Here is a 22,052-nt window from a genome sequence, read left to right on the forward strand (position 1 = left end):
ACATCCTCACCGAGCTAAATGCTAGAGCTGCCACTTTCAAGGAGCGGGACACTAATCCGCACACTTATAAGAAATCCCACTATACCGTCAGACGAACCATCAAACAGACAAAGCTTCAATACAGGACTAAGACTGAATCCTACTACACCGGCTCTGGAGCTCATCGGATGTGGCAGGGCTTCCAAACTATGACGGACTACAAAGGGAAACCCAGCCGCGAGCTGCCCAGCATACCAGAGATCATACCAGACAGGCCAAATGCCTTTTATGCTCGCTTCGAGGCAAGCAACACTGAAGCATGCATGAGAGCACCAGCTGTTCCGGAAGACTGTGTGATCATGCTCTCTGTAGCCGATGTGAGCAAGACCTTTAAACAGGTCAAATTCACAAGTCCGCGGGGCCAGACGGATTACCAGGACATATACTCAGAGTATGCGCTGACTAACTGGCAAGTGTCTTCACTGACATTTTTAACGTCTCCCTGACCGAGTCTGTTAGACCTACATGTTTCAAGCAGACCACCATAGTCCCTGTGCCCAAGAAAGCGAAGGTAACCTGCCTAAATGGCTACCGCCCCGTTGCACTCATGTCAGTAGCCATGAAGTACTTTGAAAGGGTGGTCATGATTCACATCAACACCATCATCCCGGAAACCCTAGATCCACTCCAACTTGCATACCACCTCAACAGATCCACAGATGAGGCAATCTCAATCACCCTCCGCACTGCTCTTTCCCACCTGGACAAAAGGAACACCTATGTGAGAATGCTGTTCCTTCACTATAGCTCAGTGTTCAACACCATAGTGCCCACAAAGCTCATCACTAAGCTAAGGACCCTGGGACCAAGTCTAGATCCAAAAGGATCCTTCACAGGTTTCACCCCCAAGCCATAAGACTGCTGAACAATTAATCAAATGGCCACCTGGACTATTTGCATTGACATCACCCCCGTTTTTACGCTGCTGCTACTCACTGTTTATTATCTATCACTTTAAGGGTTGTGCTATTTTGTACTTTAGTTTTTTTAGTAAATATTTTCTGAACTCTATTTTCTTAAAAGCTGTTGGGGCTAGGGGGCAGTATTTGCACGGCCGGATTTAAAAATGTACCCGATTTAAACTGGTTACTACTCTTGCCCAGAAACGAGAATATGGATAGAAAACACTCTAAAGTTTCTAAAACTGTTTGAATGGTGTCTGTGAGTATAACAGAACTCATATGGCAGGCCAAAACCTGAGAAGATTCCATACAGGAAGTGCCCTGTCTGACAATTTGTTGTCCTTCTGTTGCATCTCTATCAAAAATACAGCATCTGTGCTGTAACGTGACATTTTCTAAGGCTTCCATTGGCTCTCAGAAGCCGCCAGAAAGTGGAATGGGGTGTCTGCTGTCTCTGGGCAAAGAACAGCAGCAGAGTTTGTGAATCGTCAGCCTGGGGAGAGTGAGACTGAGATGCGCGTTCACGAGACTAGTCAATTTTTTTCTTTCAGCCTTTGAATGAATACAACGTTGCCCGGTTGGAATATTATCGCTATTTTACGAGAAAAATTGCATAAAAATTGATTTTAAACAGCGTTTGACATGCTTCTAAGTACGGTAATGGAATATTTTGAATTTTTTTGTCACGAAATACGCTCGCGTGTGACCCTTCAGATAGTGACCTGAACGCACGAACAAAACGGAGCTATTTGAATATAACTATGGATTCTTTGGAACCAAAACAACATTTGTTGTTGAAGTAGAAGTCCTGGGAGTGCATTCTGACGAAGAACAGCAAAGGTAATCCAATATTTCTAATAGTAATTCTGAGTTTAGTGAGCCCCAAACTTGGTGGGTGTCAAAATAGCTAGCAGTGATGGCCGAGCTATGTGCTCAGAATATTGCAAAATGTGCTTTCGCCGAAAAGCTATTTTAAAATCGGACACATTGCATAAAGAAGTTCTGTATCTACAATTCTTAAAATAATTGTTATGTATTTTGTCAACGTTTATCATGAGTAATTTATTAAATTGACCAGAAGTTTTCGGTGAGTATGCTAGTTCTGAACATCACATGCTAATGTAAAAAGCTGGTTTTTGATATAAATATGAACTTGATTGAACAAAACATGCATGTATTGTATAACATAATGTCCTAGGAGTGTCATCTGATGAAGATCATCAAAGGTTAGTGCTGCATTTAGCTGTGGTTTTGGTTTTTGTGACATATATGCTTGCTTTGAAAATGGCTGTGTGATTACTTTTGGCAGGGTACTCTCCTGACATAATCTAATGTTTTGCTTTCACTGTAAAGCCTTTTTGAAATCAGACAATGTGGTTAGATTAACGAGAGTCTTATCTTTAAAATGGTGTAAAATGGTCATATGTTTGAGAAATTGAAGTTTTGCATTTTTGAGGTATTTGTATTTCGCGCCATGCGATTCCACTGGCTGTTGACTAGGGCTTGTAAGTAGGCATTTCACTGTAAGGTCTACCTACACCTGTTGTATTCAGGCTGATGTTGAACCCTTTGATGTTGAACCCCTTCTCCAGAGGGTTTGACATGTAACCCGAAAGAGTTCTACCTGGAACCCAAAAGGGTAATCCTATGGGGACAGCTGAAGAACCCTTTTGGAACCCTTTTTTCTAAGAGTGTGGAGTCATGCTAAATGTATAAGGTGCAGATGCAGATCATGTATTTTGACAAGGGAAATAACACTTCATAGTGTTATTTGCATTGTATATGGAAAGAGGAGTTTGATATCATAAAGATTTGTACTTTGCACAGTAAATGTATCGGCTAATGTATGGTTAATGTCATGGCATTAGAGGGTGGCAGTGTCAAACGGTTGATTTGATATACAGTCCTGGGGTCAGTCTTCAAGCCATGATCACTGCTAAGAGGACAGAGTAATCTGCAGTACCAGTCAAAAGTTTGGACACACCTACTTTATTTTTACTATTTTCGACATTGTAGAATAATAGTGAAGACATCAAACCTATGAAATAACACATATGGATTCATGTAGTAACCAAAAAAGTGTTCATTATATATTTTTTTACCTTGGTCAAGGCAAAGGTTGGTTACTTTGAAGAATCTAAAATATATGTTGATTTGTTTAACACTTTTTTGGTCGCTACATGATTCCATATGTGCAATTTCATAGTTTTGATGTCTTCACTACTATTATACAATGTAGAAAATAGTAAAAATAAAGAAAAACCCTTGAAGGAGTAAGTGTGTCCAAGTTTTGACTGGTACTGTATGTAGTGGACAATGGGAACAGCAATGGGAGAGGGTCATGTCAGAACTGACACCTTGTCCTCTCATACACCTACAGAAGTCAGGACGTATTCACAAAAAGCTAGCATATCACCATCACTACGCCACTTAAAGAAAAATATCATTTTTACAATGAACTGACACAGTGAAATATTTGACCCATTCTGGGAGCAATTGCTTCTAATTGCGTTTTCATTACATGAGTTAAAAATATAATCACAATGGCGGTGGGATTATTTGTCATATGTCACAGTTGTCGTACTGGAGAGAAGACCAAGGCGCAGCGGGAATATGGATACTCATATTCTTTTAATGAAACACGAAAAGCATTCACAGGGAAAACAATAAACAGTACTCACGACAACAGGAACAGTTTTGCAGGCTCACAAAACGCAGTGCAAAAACAACTACCCACAACCCCAAAGAAAAACACACACTACTATATAGGACTCCCAATCAAAGGCAACTCAACACACCTGCCTTCAATTGGGAGTCCAATCACCAACACAACACTTAACACACAAAAACCTGCCACATCCTGACCAAAACTAATACAATTGCTCCCTCTGCTGGTCAGGACGTGACAGTACCCCCCCCCCCCCCTCAAGGTGCAGACCCCGGAATGCACCTTTAAAAAGAAAACACAAAAAAAATCCCCAATACCCCAACAAAACCAATAAACAATAACCCCTAAACAATAAGGGAGGGCAGGGAGGATGGCTGCCGTCAACGACGGCACTGTGCTACACCCTCCCTCCCCAACCCACCTATCCTGGAGGTGGCTCCGGTGCGGGACGTGGACCTCACTCCACCTTCGGCGTCGCCCACTTCGGTGGCGCTGATAGCTGCGCCGGGCAGACGGGCCACTCGGGCTGACCCTGGCAGACGGACCGCTCGGGCTGGGCCGGAGGGCAGGCGGGCCGCTCGGGCTGGGCCGGAGGGCAGGCGGGCCGCTCGGGCTGGGCCGGAGGGCAGGCGGGCCGCTCGGGCTGGGCCGGAGGGCAGGCGGGCCGCTCGGGCTGGGCCGGAGGGCAGGCGGGCCGCTCGGGCAGCTCCGGGCAGTCGGGCCGCTCCGCCAGCTCCGGGCAGTCGGGCCGCTCCGCCAGCTCCGGGCAGTCGGGCCGCTCCGGCAGCTCCGGGCAGTCGGGCCGCTCCGGCATCTCCGGGCAGACGGGCCGCTCCGGCATCTCCGGGCAGACGGGCGGCTCCGGCCGCTCCTGACTGGCGGGCGGCTCCGGCCGCTCCTGACTGGCGGGCGGCTCCGGCCGCTCCTGACTGGCGGGCGGCTCCGGCCGCTCCTGACTGGCGGGCGGCTCTGGCCGCTCGGCTCTGGCGACTCCTGGCTGGCGGGCAGCTCTGGCGACTCCTGGCTGGCGGGCAGCTCTGGCGACTCCTGGCTGGCGGGCAGCTCTGGCGACTCCTGGCTGGCGGGCAGCTCTGGCGACCCCTGGCTGGCGGGCAGCTCTGGCGACTCCTGGCTGGCGGGCAGCTCTGGCGACTCTTGACTGGCGGGCAGCTCTGGCGACTCTTGACTGGCGAGGCTGGGTTGACGCACTAGACGCCTGATGCGTGGGGCTGGTACCGGACGTGCCAGCCTGGAGACACGCACCTCCATGCTAGTGCGTATAGCGGGAAACACCGGACCGTAGAGGCGCACTGGCGGTCTTGAGCGCAGGGTTGGCATCACCCCTTCAGGCTCGATGCTTACTTCGCCCTGGCACATGCGGGGCGCTGGTACTGTGCCTACCGGCCTGAAAATCCCAGGCCTCACCACAGCCCCAACCCCAAAGCACGGGACCTGTCCAGTCTGTCTCTGCCCTACAAGGGTATGGGGAGCTGGCCTGGGGCTCCAATCTCGCCCCGCCAAACAGCCCTTGTGCCCCCCCCAAAAAAATTATTGGGGCTGCCTCTCGGGTTCCCTTAACTCCCTTAACTTGTCCTCCCAGAATCTTCGCTCCTCCTGCCAAGTCCATCCATCCACGCTGTTCTCCTGTGGCTCCCTCCTCTTCCGCTGCTTGGTCCTTTTGTGGTGGGTAGTTCTGTCACAGTTGTCGTACTGGAGAGAAGACCAAGGCGCAGCGGGAATGTGGATACTCATATTCTTTTAATGAAACACGAAAAGCATCCACAGGGAAAACAATAAACAGTACTCACGACAACAGGAACAGTTTTGCAGGCTCACAAAACGCAGTGCAAAAACAACTACCCACAACCCCAAAGAAAAACACACACTACTATATAGGACTCCCAATCAAAGGCAACTCAACACACCTGCCTTCATTTGGGAGTCCAATCACCAACACAACACTTAACACACAAAAACCTGCCACGTCCTGACCAAAACTAATACAATTGCTCCCTCTGCTGGTCAGGACGTGACATCATAATCACTGTAACTGAGGCAAGCTTTGGTCATTATACTAGTATGCTATTTATTCTCCAGGTTAATCATGCTTTCAGAACATTCCTATAGCACTGTTTTCATCTCTGTCTAGCGCTCCTTGGCAACCGCTAATTCAAATAGTTGAGTAGGAGAGAAGGGGAGAAAATGTTTCTTAAATGCCTGTAGTGATATTGCCAAGTTACAGGGACTGTCAGCGACGACATTCACAACCATAATAATAAAGACACAATAGGTGTAAATTGTGAGAAAAACATTGTGCATTGGTATCATTCAAAATTCAGAATGGTTTCTGTTTACCAGTGCTCATGGCCTAGTCTTTTTGTCCGTCAGTTGGTAGTGAGACTGGAGTATTCCTGTCTGATTCCATTTCAGTGTCTGTGCTAAATGCAGGAGACACAGGACACACAAAAGTTATAGCCTGATACTGTGTATTGTCTGAAGTGGATATCTACCTAACCATTGTATGGGTTAAATACTGTTATTGTTGAAACAGTATATCTGGTATTTCAGTATCCCAGACTCATAGATAATTAAGTGATTATGCATTCATCACATCCATGTCTGCAATTAGGCCTATACTTCTCAAGGTGACACCGGGAACGTTTATGAACAATGAATCACCACCACAGACATTCTAATAAGGATTTGTTATTGGACACTGAAAGAAAAGCTAATTTCTACACTCATCTGAGTAAACGCCTATAGTCATAAACAACTAATCCTTATGAAATACAACCACAACCTAAAAGGCCAATGATTAACGATGGCCAATGATTCAATGATAAAATCAATTGCCTAGTTAAATAAAGGTTAAATAAAAATTATAAAATCAATAGGGCAATCAGACAAAGGCAAAACTCCCATAGCTCTCCTACTCCTCACACTCCCGACTCCCCTTCTGTTTGACTGGTTGTTGTTTGAAAAAGTAAACAACAGATGCCAAACTACAAAGGCTGAAAAAGAAATTGGAGGAGCAGTACAGAAAAATCGACACACGAGTCAAAAGGCTAGTAAGAAGAGACAAAAGGGTCTACCTGGAGGAGCTGGCAAGTGCAGCTGAAAAAGCAGCAGCAAGCAACCAGCAAGGAATAGTATACAAATTCATTAACCTAATCTGTGGCACCTCCAGAAGTTTGATACATAAACAATGGGAAAGCTTCAGGTTCTGATAACCTAGAGCTAAAATCGGTCTTGGCTGCAAACATCCTTCTTCCACTCTTCACTGATATCTGGATGAAGGGAAAGATACCTTCAGATAGGAAAAAAGGAGTCATCATACAGGTACCTAAGAAGGTCACACTACCTGACTGCAACAACTGCAAGGGCATTGCACACTTCACAGTTCCCAGGAAGATCTTTTGTAAGATTATCGTACAACGAATGTCTTCAGCTGTAGACAAAGTGCAAAAGGAAACTAACAAGTGGGTGTTAGGGGATGAAGGAGCTGTACAGACCATATCTTCGGGCTCGGGAGCACCATTGAGCAATGTAGTGAGTAGCAACGGCAGCTCTACATCAACTTTATTCGCTTCTAGAAGGCTTTCGACAGCATCCACCACGAAAGCCTATGGAACTTACGAATTTATGGAATCCCCACCCATGTTGTTAACATCATAATACAGTTCTAGTTGATCAAGGTTGTGTTATGTCAGCCTTACTCTTCAACCTGGCAATAGATTAGGTCATGCGGCGAACAACAGAAGATCAGGCATCTATGGACCTTGTATTCTACTCTAGAAGACCTTGACTTCACTGATAACCTGGTTCTTGTATCAAACATTGGACTGGACATGTTCTGAGAAAGAGTTCAGAGACTCGATCCCAAGAATAGCTGTTCATTGGAATACAGAGGGTAGACATAAGAGGTGGAGACAGAGCTCCAACAACATCAGCAGAGATGGGACATGGTGGAGAAGATGGTCAGAGACAGACAGAAATGGAGAGCCTTTGTTGCTGCCCTATTCGGAAGCAGGCGTGACGTGGATGAGTGATTGAGTCAGTGTTGGTCACCAATCCCAAAGAGTGTAAAATGAGAGAGGGCCTCAGAACTGACTCATATTGTAGACACATTAAATATATATGTGGTGCTTGGCCTGAGGCAGGCTTTGAGACTGAGCGGCAGGTCTTTCTAGTGGCTAAGTGGTTGAAACATGAAACAGGGAGGCTTCAATACTGAGCTGCACAGATGGCTGAATGGCTATGGGTTTTTGGAAAAGGTTTAGGAGCCAGAAATTACTGAAGTTTTCTCTAATAGAAAATAGCTGTTTTGTATTGATGTGGCCTGCTGGTTTCAACACTGACACACACTTTTGCTTTTAATGTTGTTTTAAAGGTTATGCAATTTACTCAGATGTCTTCAATGTTTCCACAACCGTTGACCTTTTGATAGACTTTTGATGTTTCGCATTATATGGTATTATTCAATGATTGCCAATACATTGACGTATACTATAAGAAAACAGTGATTTTATTTCCTCTTACGCCGTCTGACTGTCTGCTTTTATGTGGAGGCAAAAGACATGGCATCCTTTCAAATGACATGAGTATGATCCTTTCAGTATTGATCTGGGTTCCGATTACCTAAATGGGCTAAATCACTTGTGATGCAACGTGACTTGAATTTAAATATCGAGCATTACTTAGACCTAGGCTACAGCATATCTGCAGTGCAAGCATAGTGGTCATTTTTGTTAAAAGGAGCTTGCACTGATTTAACATATACACCAATATAATAAATGCATCTGCAATATGCCAAATTCCAATAAATGTAATGTGTCCACTCTGCCCATGTTATTGTAGTAGCATCCATTTTGCATGGTGAGATGAATCATGCACGTACACAGGACTCAACCTTGAATAGCCACTATCCATCAAGCAGCATGTCATCTAAACACAGATATGTCCCTCAGGCTACAGTTGGCATCTGCACAGCCTACTGTGTATACACTATATACAGTCCATTCGGAAAGTATTTAGACCCCTTGACTTTATCCACATTTTGTTACGTTACAGCCTTATTCTGAAATTGATTAAATCGTTTTTTTCCCCTCATCAATCTACAAACAATACCCCATAATGACAAAGCAAAAATAGGTTTTTATACATTTTTGCAAATGTACAAAATAAAATAACTGAAATATCAAATTTACACAAGTATTCAGACCCTTTACTCAGTACATTGTTAAAGCACCTTTGGCAACCATTGCAGCCTCAAGTCTTCTTTTGTATGACGCTACAAGCTTGGCACACCTGCATTTGAGAAGTTTCTCCCATTCTTCTCTGCAGATCCTCTCAAGCTCTGTCAGGTTGGATGGGGAGCGTCGCTGCACAGCTATTTTCCGGTCTCTCAAGAAGATGTTCAATCGGGTTCAAGTCGGGCTCTGGGTGGGTCCCTAAAGGACATTCAGAGACTTGTTCCGAAGCCACTCCTGCGTTTTCTTGGCTGTGTACTCAGGGTTGTTGTCCTGTTGGAAGGCGAACCTTCACCCCAGTCTGAGGTCCTGAGTGCTCTGGACCAGGATTTCTCTGTACTTTGCTCCGTTCATCTTTCCCTTGATCCTGACTAGTCTCCCAGTACCTGCTGCTGAAAAACATCCCCACAGCATGATGCTACCACCACCATGCTTCACCGTAGGGATGGTGCCAGGTTTCCATTCAGGCCAAAGAGTTCAATCTTGGTAACATCAGACCAGAGAATCTTGTTTCTCATGGATTTGTCTATTTCTGCCACACCCGTTGCTGACAGTTGTATAAAATTGAGCTCACAGCCAGGCAATCTCCATAGACAAAGATTGGCAGTAGAATGGCCTTACTGAAGAGCTCAGTGACTTTCAACGTGGCACCGTCATAGGATGGCACCTTTCCAACAAGTCAGTTTGTCAAACTACAAGTGCTGTTATTGTGAAGTGGAAACATCTAGGAGCAACAACGGCTCAGCCGTGAAGTAGTAGGCCACACAAGCTCACAGAATGGGACCACCGAGTGCGTAGCATGTAAAAATTGTCTGTCCTCGGTTGCAACACAAACTACCAAGTTCCAAACTGCCTCTGGAAGCAACATCAGCACAAGAACTGTTTGTCGGGAGCTTAATGAAATGGGTTTCTATGGCTGAGCAGCCGTACACAAGCCTATGATCACCAATGCCAAGAGTCGGCTGGAGTGGTGTAAAACTCGCCACCATTGGACTCTGGAGCAGTGGAAACGTATTCTCTGGAGTGATAAATCACGCTTCACCATCTGACAGTCCGACGGACGAATCTGGGTTTGGCGGATGCCAGGAGAGGAGGAATAATGGTCTGGGGCTCTTATTCATGGTTCGGGATAGGCCCCTTAGTTCCAGTGAAGGGAAATCTTAACACTACAGCAGACAATGACATTCTAGATGATTCTGTGCTTCCAACTTTGTGGCAACAGTTTGGGGAAGGCCGTTTCCTGTTTCAGCATGACAATGCTCCTGTGCACAAAGCGAGACCCAGGATTTGTCGAGATTGGTGTGGAAGAACTTGACTGGTCTGCACAAAGCCCTGACCTTAACCCCATTGAACACCTTTGGGATGAATTGGAACGTCGACTGCGAGCCAGGCCTAATCGCCCAACATCAGTGCCCGACCTCACTAATGCTCTTGTGGCTGAATGGAAGCAAGTCCCCGCAGCAATGTTCCAACATCTAGTGGAAAGCCTTCACAGAAGAGGGAGGCTGTTATAACAGCAAAGGGGGGACCAACTCCATACTAATGCCCATGATTTTGGAATGAGATGTTTGACGAGCAGGTGTCCACATACTTTTGGTCATGTAGCGTAGCTACATACAGTATGTCTGAGGAGAATCAGCTGAGGACCCAAGTAACAAGAGCAAAGTCAAGGTCTGCATGCTCTTGCAGCGACCAGCAGAAAGGTGTTTCTTTGACTGTTTGTTTGTTATTTTGTATTTGCTCAGTTTTAGATCACTGTTTTAAATAACCGAATGCAATGATACAAAAAAAAGCACAGTGTTGAACTCATCTCCTAATTTCTTTCAGGAACATGGAGTTAGCTGTCTTTTTTTTATTGTGGACACCGTTTTACCTGGCACAAAGTCATCAATATCTTTCAACACCAATCCAGTAGAGCAGGGAGTTTCTTCTCCAATGGAATAATCCCCCAAATGCCATTCTTCCCTCAGATTTAATCTACCCAAACCTTGATGCATTTTATCCTTTTATTTATTTAACCTTTATTTAACTAGGCAAGTCAGTTAAGAAAAAAACTGATGAACTGCATGCCCATGTTCGTTTCAACATGAATTCAGAGATGCCTGTATTCTGTCTCTCACGGAGACATACTGTAGCTTAAGGATACGGATTTGGACTCGGAGCTGGTGATTGACAGGCTTACATCCACTCGAAACTCCCTTTGATGAATGCAGTGTCTTTAGATGGAACAAACCCAGAAAAAGCCCTGGACCTGACAACATACTGTAGGTATCCGCCTGCTCACCTCCTGTGCAGAGGAGTTAGGCCCTATCTTTAATTATATCTTTAAGTTAGCACTCAGCCAACAGTCTACTGTGATTCCAGTCACCAAGAACAACCACCCAAAGGTTCTTAGGTTCTTAACCACCCAAAAGTTCAGATTCACAAAACCTTCTTAAGTAGAAATTTCTTCTTAACTACTATTTTTTCCTTAAATATAGATTTAAGAAGAAAGTTAAGCAAAGTTGCTATTCCTTAAAAAGGTTATTGGAAATGTTTTTGCGCTATTTCTTATGCTTCTCCTTGAGCAAAAAGTTAAGAATAAATTAGATTCTTTAAAATAAAGTTATTGTAAATGTTCTTAATTCCAAGATAGCTAAACCCTTGACTTAAACTGGAATTTGTATTCAAAACAAAGGTTGTAAAAGTATGCTAGACATTTATAGAATAAATCATATTCTGTGACAAACGGGGAATTAGTTATTGATTTATACAGCTTTAAATTGCATTTTTAAGATTTTATGTATTTCCATCAAATCAAAACGGGATTTTTTTTTAAAACATTGTAAAAGTATGCTAGACATTTATAGAATAAACCATATCTATTTTTATGTTTCTGTGACAATCAATGAACTAGTCATTGAATTTTACAATTTGAAATGGCTTTTAGTGAATGTCTGTTAAAAGTCTGATGAATGTCTGAGGAATGTCCGAATGTGTGAATATAAAACCAACTTTAGCTTGGTGTTAAACATTAGCTAGCGTTACTCATGCACTAGTCAATATGTCTTGCTTTGCAATGTAGCTGGCTAACAATACAGCCCTTACCTTATGCATTGATTCAGTACGCTTCCTCCTCTGTCAATGCAATGTTCTTCTTGTCATTAGTTCAAATTTGCGCTGACTGATTAACACAGTGTCAAGTTACTTTTCAATGTATTCCCGAAAACCTGAAGTCGCCATCCAAGTACAAAGTAGCCAGGGGGTGCGGGTGCACCCAGGTGGAACACCGCCAACATCATTGCTTGCTTGCATGACCTTTGCACAGTCAAAAGAAAACGCCATGCTTGCTAACTTGGTTAGCTATGTGACTGTCAGCTCTTTTTTTTTATAACCAAGTAAGACAAAAAATAAATGTTCAATCAGTACTGAATAAATAAACGTTCAATCAGTACTGAGTGAATAAACAACAACAAAAACGTCCCATCATGACCAGACTGTCCATTTAAATTGGGTCAAGAGAATGCATTCACGAGAGGGTTCATAGTGTAAGCGTTAATGTCACTGCCATGGAATCTGATGGGTTTCCACTAGTTACCACAGCCGCAAAGTAAAAATGGTCTATATCGTAAAAATATGTCTTAATTTAAGGTTAGGGTTGGGCACAAGGTTAGCAGTGTGGTTACCATTAGGGTTGAGGTTAGGGTTAGGTTTCAAATCAGATTTTAAGAAGCGAAATGGTAGAAATAGACGGGATGTATGACTTTGTGGCAGTGGTAACTAGTGACGACCAATACGAAGGTCCTGGGTTCGCTTCTCGGATGAGACATTTTAGCATTCTCTTTCGTGTATAGTTTTGACACTTCCTCCCAGTCCCAACACACACACACACCAGCCCGCATACGCACGCACGATGTGTGCTTATTTTCAATTATTAGGTTGCTCTTAAAATAGCATTGTTGAGTGGCAATGGACAGGGGCTGTGGGGTGTGAACTACTGTGTGCGTTTGCTAATAGTGTGTGATTGCGGACTGCAATTTGGGGCGTTCCTGCAACACATTGGTTCCTGCATAACCCCCTCCCCAGGCTGTAACACAAGAAAATGTGGAATACGTCAAGGGATATGGATACTTTCTGAAAGCACTGTATACATAATTTTAATAGCAGGACACGGTAAAGTCCATTATTCCATTGAAGAGTGTGAATTAGGCTGTTTGAGAAGGTTTGAATCCTAAGCAACCTGCATAGACATTGTTTGAAGTACAATATATCAACATAGCTACTGTAGTAAGTCAAAGTTGTGTGCTGGAAACCCTTGGTAGAGCATGGGTGGAGTAGGCATTGGTGCTCATGTAAATGTCCTTTCTTTTTTGGGACCAATACCTACTTCTCACTTAAAATGTAATTATTTGTTTTTAATATATCGTAAGGGTGATCCCCCAAGCAGAGATCCAACTCTGGAACTTTGATATACCCATAGAGTATATTATGTGCAACTATATAGAAAAATTTAACAAACTGGTAAAGCTTCATATGACAGCAATTTTTGGTTTGTAGCACCTACAGATGAAACATGATGGAGTCTTAAAGGAGGCCTGGGTAAGGCCAAAATGTCATAGATATTCCAACTTCAATTAACTATTTCTCAATTATGCTTTAAGATACAAATGTAAAATATTTAAACAATCCTTCCTCCAAAAGAACCCTTCTATGGATTACATTTTGTAATAAAATGTAAGCATTTTTTTGTTCTAGTTTCAAGAGGAATCAACCATAAGTCAACCTTTTCACTCACGACACTGCAGTTGCCTTAAATGATGCAGAACATTAGAAAAAGAGGCTTGATTTAAAGTAGATCTCGATCTGCCGCCTCCCCTGCCCCCCCCCCCCCCTCAACACACAGCATTAGAGAGAGGAGTCTGTCTGAACTAACATTGTAATGCAGAGCACACATCTCATTTTCCACTCAATGTTTTAAGTGCTACTCCTAGCCTATGTATCACTTATGTTTGCCATGAATGCATCCTATAACGATGCCATGTCTGTGGGAAAGGGAAACCTCATTGATGACTGGATATCACTGCAGTCTTTACTTAATAGAGAAAACACAAACGATTTCCCATGCACTTACCGGTTGTTGAATATTCATGGGATTGGCTTTCTCCACAATGATGCAAATCCATGTTGGAGTTCACTGGGTTGATCAGACTAATCAATTAAATTGGTTTATATCTTGCGCACCCCCACAGGTGGTTGCAGGATACTGACCTAATATACAAAATAGCAGCAGAATGCACACTGGTTTCTTGGAATACCAAGTCAAACCAATGATTGAGATTAAAAACAACAACTCCTCAAAATATATTGGATTTTCGTCCTGCTGCAAGGCCAATCTGTAATTTAGAAAAATGTCATGTCAAAGGGGGCATAAAGCAAAGAAGCCTTTCAATTACTGCAGGAACCAGAGTATATGGGTGAGGCAAGCCATAAAAAGACTTCCCGGTGCTGTAATATCATTAAGATGGTGAGTCAGTCAGTGGACCTTGTTTCCTCCTCTCCTCCTGAGCACTGCATCTGTTTTTTGTCATTAGATAGACATGCACTGGCATCAGACGACCCATGCAAGTACCCTGATCAAATCTGACCTGCAGAGCTTGATGGACAACAGACCTGTTGGCTGACAGGTTGTTTGAACCTTTACTTTACCACAAGCTAGGTCCAACTAAGAGCTCATCTTTTTAAAAAGGAACCTCAGCAGAATATCTATTTTACAACAGTGACCTGGCCAAAAGGACAGCTTCGGTGTTACAAAACACAAAACACAAACAACATAGACATCAACACATTAATAATTCACATCTTCACATCACATCTTTCTACAGCAAGACACAGCATATTGCTCACCATTCCTGCTGTGGTTCATCGATGACCAGGAGGATCTTGAACTTCTTGGGTGTCGTGACCGTGGACTGCTCCACCAGTCCTGCTGAGGCAGCAGTCTGCTTGACTACGTTGGTTATGGAGCTGAAGAAGCCTGCCCCGCTAGACTGGGACGGCTGGGGTTTCCTCTCCGGGGCCGGGGAGGGGGTAGGGGAGATGACGGGCGGCGTCGACCCCACCGTGGGAGATTTGGGTGGGGCTGCTGTAGCTGGGGGAGGCGGCTGAGCAGGATCAGGCCTCTGGAGGTCCGTCATGTAGCCATTGGGCAGGTTGGAGATGAAGGTGCTGTCAGAGAGACGCCGGCGCAGGTAGTTCATAGCTGGAGGGCTGTTAGAGCAGACGGATCAACAACTGCTGGATATGAAGAGTCCTTAAGGGGATGGTCGAGTCCAGACGATGTCACCTGAGGGTCGGATTAATTTGCAGAAGATGCCACTTCCCAGTGTGCAGCTGGTTAAAGGCTCAGCTCTTCTCCATGCAAACTCCCAGTGAATGTAATGTGTTTCCTCCCAGCTCAGCCGTGCATCCTCAGAGCTCCCCTCACTGTGGCCGTGACGCTATTCTTCCCCTCAGCCAATCGCCTGCCTCTCTGCCAGCCTGAACGACTGCAAAAGATGCTCACACTCTCCACCCCTCCTCCACTCTCTCCTCCCTACTCCCACTCACTCGTATCGTATGCGTGCCTGCCTCCTCTACCCCTCCCCCATTCTTTACTGCCTCACAGGCGTTACATCTTTTCGTACTTCTGCAAAAAAAAAGAGGGGTTTCCAATGGAAATGCCTGGGGTAGTAATATAGAGGAAACCTCCAATACAGACTGCACCCTTCTCTCTCCTTATGTTGCCACCCTGTCCTTAGCTGCCTGTGCCTAATACAGCATTGAGGATGTAGAGAGAAAATGGCTGTTTAGTCTGGTGTGGACAATGGTGCATGCTGTTAAAACCCCTTCCTTTACGTTGTCACGTGATGGATTTATCCTTCATCATCAAACAGCCAATTTAGCTGAGGAAAGTCCCCATGCAGCCATTCGGATTCATCCAAGTGGATTTGGAGTTGTTTTAAATTTAAACATAGTACATTTTTGGTAAATATTGACATATCTTTACCATTTCACATGACCAGCATGATTTGTTATATAATGTGGGTGTGTGGAGGTCTGCATAATGTATGATTGGGGAGCTTTGCTCCTGCTGTAAATAGATTAATTCCCATAATGCCATGCTATCTAATACATTTTTCATATAGGCTCACACAGTCATTTCTATGGCTTTGATGGTGGAATCAAATATACATGAGTAGGTCAAATAGTAGACAATTGACTACAGCACTGTATAATATTTAGGGTAGAATTTGTAATAGTGTTTAGGAAAAGCTACAAAAAAAAATGATAATGGTTTGCATACAAAAAGTAAAAAGACTCAAATGTCAGATTCCAATAAAAAATGCCTATGGTATAACTGTATTTGCCGGTAGCCTATCGTGACCTTGGGACCTTGGGATAAGGTTTTATCTGCTCAAAGAATAGATCTGAGTTATTGAGCATCGAAGTTTTCACATCTCAGATCTCTTTTGTAATGAATTCTTATTTGAAAGATAGACCTACCTAAAGTGCAGAGTATCAAAATCCTGAGACATTTGTAAATCCGTTTTTTTAGGGGGGTGCAATTGCAGATAGAACCTTATAGTTCTGAAATGTCAATCTGGGTTCAGTAATAAGGTTCTATCTGGCACCAAAATGCGATTTTCATGTGTAGGTTGAAATAAGGTTGCAATAATACTGTGAAATTGTGAAAAGTATGATAAGGCCCTTTTAGAGTCAGAGCTATTTGAAAAGGTCGCCTGAAATTTCAGTCTTTTTTGATGGGATGAAATTTTGGCTTGCCTGGTGACAGACATCACCAGGCAGTAAATTAGTTAACAGACCAATAAGAAAGAGAGTTCCAAACCTCTCTGCCAATTTTTAGTTTTCCCCTCACCACTCAGAACTAGGGTTACAAAGCTACTGGTAATTTACCGAAGCTGCTGGAATCTTTGGTAATTTTTGTAATTAACAGGTATCTATGGCAATCTATGGTAACTTTGGTAATTTATACTTCAATAACTTCAAAAAATGTATTCATATATAGTATGAATTATTATATCTGTGTCTATATTGTCCATGAGTTTCTAGTGGTTCAAGGGAAAATAGCCTAATTAATGAAAAGGCAACTAAGCAACAATGGCATTATTTTCAATTAACTCTGCAACTCTTGCAACTATACTGAACAAAAATATAAATGCAACATGTAACGTGTTGGTCCTATGTTTCATAAGCTGGAATAAAAGATCCCAGAAATGTTACATAAGCACAAAAAGGTTATTTCTCTAAAATGTTGTGCACAAATTTGTTTACATCCCTGTTAGTGAGCATTTCTCCTTTGCCAAGATAATCCATCCACCAGACAGGTGTGGCATATCAAGAAATTGACTCATTACACAGGTGCACCTTGTACTGGGGACAATGAAAGGCCACTGTAAAATGTGCAGTTTTGCCACACAACACAATGCAACAGAGAATTTGGCAGTATGTCCAACCGGCCTCACAACCACAGACCAGCCCATGACCTCTACATCCGGCTTCTTCACCTACGAGATTGTCTGAGACCAGCCACCTGGACAGCTGATGAGTTTTTCTGTCTGTAATAAAGCCCTTTTGCGCAGAAAAAAAAACGAATTCTGATTGGCTGGTCCTGGCCCCCAAGTATGCCCAGTCATGTGAAATCCATAGATTAGGGCATAATGAATATATTTCAATTGACTGATTTCCTTATATGAACTGTAACCTGGTAAAATTGTTGAAATTGTTGCATGTTGCGTTTTATATTTTTGTTCAGTATATTTACTGATTTCACAACTGCCACCAGTTTGGCGTCAAAACATTTACAATAAAGGCATATTGACAGTGAATAAAATAAATAAAAGTGTAAAAAAATATACATTATATTCACAAACCTTGACTATTTCCACATTTTGTTGTGTTACAGCCTGAGTTAAAAATGTATTACATTTAGATTTTTTTTGTCACTGGCTTACACACAATACCCCATAATGCCAAAAGTGGAATTATGTTTTAAAATATTTTTGGTTAACAAATGAATTCAAAATGAAAAGTTGAAATGTCTTGAGTCAATATTCAACCCCTTTGTAATGCAAGCCTAAATATGTTCAGTAAAATATGTGCTTAACAAGTCACATAATAAGTTGCATGGACTCACTCTGTGTGCAATAATAGTGTTTAACATGATTTTTGAATGACTGCCTCATCTCTGTACCCAAACACATACAATTATCTGTATGGTCCCTCAGTTGAGCAGTTAATTTCAAACACAGATTCAACCACAAAGACCAGGGAGGTTTTGCAATGCCTCACAAAGAAGGGCACTTAGTGGTAGATGGGTACAAATTTAAAAAGCAGACATTGAATATCCCTTTGAGCATGGTGAAGTTATTAATTACACTTTTGATGGTGTATCAATACACCCAGTCACTACAGATATACAGTTGTCCTTCCTAACTCAGTTGCTGGAGAGGAAGGAAACCGCTCAGGGATTTCACCATGAGGCCAATGGTGACTTTAAAATAGTTTAATGGCTGTGATTGAAGAAAACTGAGGATGGATCAACAACATTGTAGTCTCCACAATATTAACCTAAATGACAGAGTGAAAAGAAGGATGGAAGCCTGTACAGAATACAAATATTCCAAAACATTAATCCTGTTTGCAATAAGGCACAAAAGTAAAACCGAATACAAAGCGTTATGTTTAGGGCAAATTTTACACAACAAACCACTGAGTACCACTCTTATTTTCAAGCGTGGTGGTGGCTGCATCCTGTTATGGGTATGATTGTCATCGGCTAGGACTATGGATTTTTTTTAGGTGAAAAAGAAACAGAATAGAGCTAAGCTCAAGAAACATCCCAGTGGAAAACCTGGTTCAGTATGCGTTCCAAAAGACACTGGGAGACAAATTCACCTTTCAGAAGGACAATAACCTAAAACACAAGGCCAAATATACAATGGAGTTGCTTACCAAGACGACATTGGCTTGAAAATCTATGTCAAGACTTGAAAATGGCTAACAATGAGTAACAACCAACTTGACAGAGCTTGAAGAATTTTAAATAGAACAATGTGCAAATAAATACTGTACAATCCAGGTTTTCAAAGCTCTTAGAGACCTACCTAGAAAGACTCACAGCTGTAATCGCTGCCAAAGGTGCTTCTACAAAGTATTGACTCAGGGGTGTGATTTATGTATTTCATTTTCAATAGATTTGCAAAAATGTTCTAAATCATGTTTTCACTTTGTCATGATGGGTGAGATTTTTCATTTTATTTAATCCATTTTGAATTCAGGCTGTAACACAACAAAATGTGGAATAAGTCAAGGGAATACTTTCTGAAAGCACTGAATGTGCAGATATGTGAACCACGTCATTGCTCTCTCTCTCACTGTGCTTTGTGTGCATGATGTGCCTCTTGCTAACTGTCACTCAAATGGCAAGGGGCCAAAGCTCATTGTTTTAACTCTAATTGCTAGGGGGCTGGCCCACGTGGGGGAAAATGTAGGTAAAATGCTTCCAGAAAAACTGTTGCTTTCAAACTAGGGATTTCATGGCTAATTGAGGTAAAACCGTAATTCTGCTCATAGTTTATGCATGTATGAACTACACATTGGCACATCCAGCCCAATAAAGCGTGAGGTTCCAAAAAAATACTTAGTAGTTTCCAAAGTTCTGGAGCATGTCTTTAATAGTTAACCAGAAATTGTTTTATATAAAGAGATAAAAATATATGCATTGGACCTTTAAAGTGATTTATCTTTCAATAGAAAAGTACAGACATTTAATTATTAAATAAAGAGAATACCCTTCCTTTTTTTCGAATCACATCATCAAATGTAGTAATTCATGTTCATCACACATTTGTTCAAGCGATAATTTACAAAAATGACAAATACACTATATCCTATGGATAACTAGCTTAGCTTTGGATAAGTAAACTGATGCCTATTTGCATCCTCACTAGTGATGTTACACCCCCCCCCCCCCCCCCCCCAGCAGATTACAGTGTAAAACAGGACAATAGCCACAACCCTATTAAAAAACATTTGTAGCATTTTTTTTGCAGACATCTGAGCTTCCTTAAAAATAATAGCCTTTGCTGAGCCTTTTTAAAAACCATGGAGGTGTTCTCTTTCAAGTGCAGCTTATCGTCAATCACCACCCCGAGGTATTTGCACGAGCCCAACCTTTCCACAGTGTCCTCATTGATGACCACAGGAGATGCGCTCACCAGCTCTTTGGTTTTAGACGCATTCAGCTCTAGTTGGTTTTGGCTGCCCCATGCCACAAATTAGGATGTTTCCTCCCTGAAATGTGGTGCCATCATCCTTCGTGATGCAGCCTACAATGGCTGAATTGTGTGAAAACTTTTGTAGGTGACAGGTGGCTTGGGAGTGCCGGCAGTCTGTAGAGAGTGAAGACGAATGGTGACAAAACCATCTCCTGTGGTGCGCCTGTGTTAGTGATGATGGTGTCTGAGACCGAGTGATTCTGTAGTCTGACAACCCACTGCAGCCTGTCAGTGAGGTAGTCCATTATCCAGGTGATGGTGGAAGGATGTAACTGCATGACCTGGAGTTTGCGGGTTAGAAGATGGGGCTGGATGGTGTTGAAGGCACTAAAAAAGCCAAAGAACATGATGACCACATAAGGAGCAACTATGTGAATAACTCATTTCACATTCTCATACGTTGACCTAAGAGGTGCTCTTTCCTTCAGGTAATGTTATTAAATGTCATGCTGCTCCGCCACAGCTCTAGGCTATATGCTGCACAGAGTGTAGAACACATTGTAACTAGTGGCAGAAAATGTATCTCCATGGAAACGGGGGTTAGAAATCTGCTATTATCTCAGGTAGGGTGTAGAGATGATGGATTGTAAGTATAGTCAGGCCTGATTTAGCCAGAAAGGAAGGACACAAGTCTTAATGAGAAGGAGCACAACAGTGGTTAATGCGAGCGTAGATAATTCTGCAAACAACACTAGTAAATTACACTCTAATATTTTGATCATCCCTAATCACAGCGCAATAAACACATTGCCTACATTGGGGATGGGGAGGGGGTCCTGGTCCAGTGACTGTCGAGCCAAAACCTTAAAAGGTACGCCAAGCGGTCCAAACCTCTTTGCTAGGTTAGGTAGGGTGTAGAGATGGTGGATTGTAAGTGTAGTCAGGCCTGATTTAGCCAGAAAGGAAGGACACAAGTCTTAATGAGAAGGAGCACAACAGTGGTTAATGCGAGGGTAGATAATTCTGCAAACAACACTAGTAAATTACAGTATAATATTTTGATCATCGCTAATCACAGCGCAATAAACACATTGCCTACATTGGGGATGGGGAGGGGGTCCTGGTCCAGTGACTGTTGAGCCAAAACCTTAAAAGGTACGCCAAGCGGTCCAAACCTCTTTGCTAGGTGTTGGGTTAAGGCTTCTACATTATAGTTATGTCTTCATTTAAACCACGCTCATAAAAACATAATCCATCATGATGCAGTATCTCTATGAGCTAAACACACCACATCATATGGCCTAATGACCCTTAGGCCTTCAGTGGCAAGGATCCCATATTCATAAGATTTTAGATAATGAGCTGCATACCATTCATAATGCAGACCCCCATGAGTCTGGTTCCTCTCATGATTGTTTTCCTTCCAGAGAGTATTTCCTTGCTATGTGCTAGGCTGCTTTCTCCGCTGTTCTCAATTTTTTTCCATTCCGGGCCCACTGTCTGAAACATTTAAAACAATTACATGAACTTCCTACATCAGAGATAAGTCAAATATGTGCTCAATATCCACTGTAAACACTCAAAATAGGAAATTTCACAATATTTTAAAACAGCATTTCCAAAATGTGAGACATTTTGGCCTTGTTGTTATTTTCAATTTGTTAGCTAGTTGCTTTTCAGACCCCCAGAAAGCTAGTGGTGGGGTAGCCTATTCACAAACGCTAAATAGGGTTAGGGATAGCAGTCCCACACAGCCATATCTCCATGTTACAGCTCTTGTTTATGGAAGACAGACGGACGATAGAGGCAGACGGACGATAGAGGCGACCACCTGTTCTAATTAATTATCTAGCTCGCTCGAAAGAAGCGTAACTGGGGAGGAAGTGTAGCAGAAGTCCAATTTGTCGGCTGGAGGCACACAGCCATATGGATCTGTGAA

At 42.8% G+C, this 22,052-nt stretch overlaps 1 protein-coding gene across 1 annotated transcript in view; it reads right to left on the reverse strand.

Annotated features, from left to right (window-relative positions):
• Positions 1–15,668, reverse strand: part of LOC100136520 (synapsin-2) — a 43,921-nt gene extending 28,253 nt beyond the window's left edge. Inside the window, exon 1 of the mRNA XM_014145457.3 lies at positions 14,742–15,668. Coding sequence (XP_014000932.2) covers positions 14,742–15,094 — 353 coding nt within the window. The 5' untranslated portion in view covers positions 15,095–15,668. The remainder of the gene's footprint in view (positions 1–14,741) is intronic.
• Between the last annotated feature and the right edge of the window lie 6,384 nt (positions 15,669–22,052).

The sequence above is a fragment of the Salmo salar genome, chromosome 15, assembly GCF_965601325.2.
Source record: "Salmo salar chromosome 15, fSalSal1, whole genome shotgun sequence".
NCBI lineage: Eukaryota > Metazoa > Chordata > Actinopteri > Salmoniformes > Salmonidae > Salmo > Salmo salar.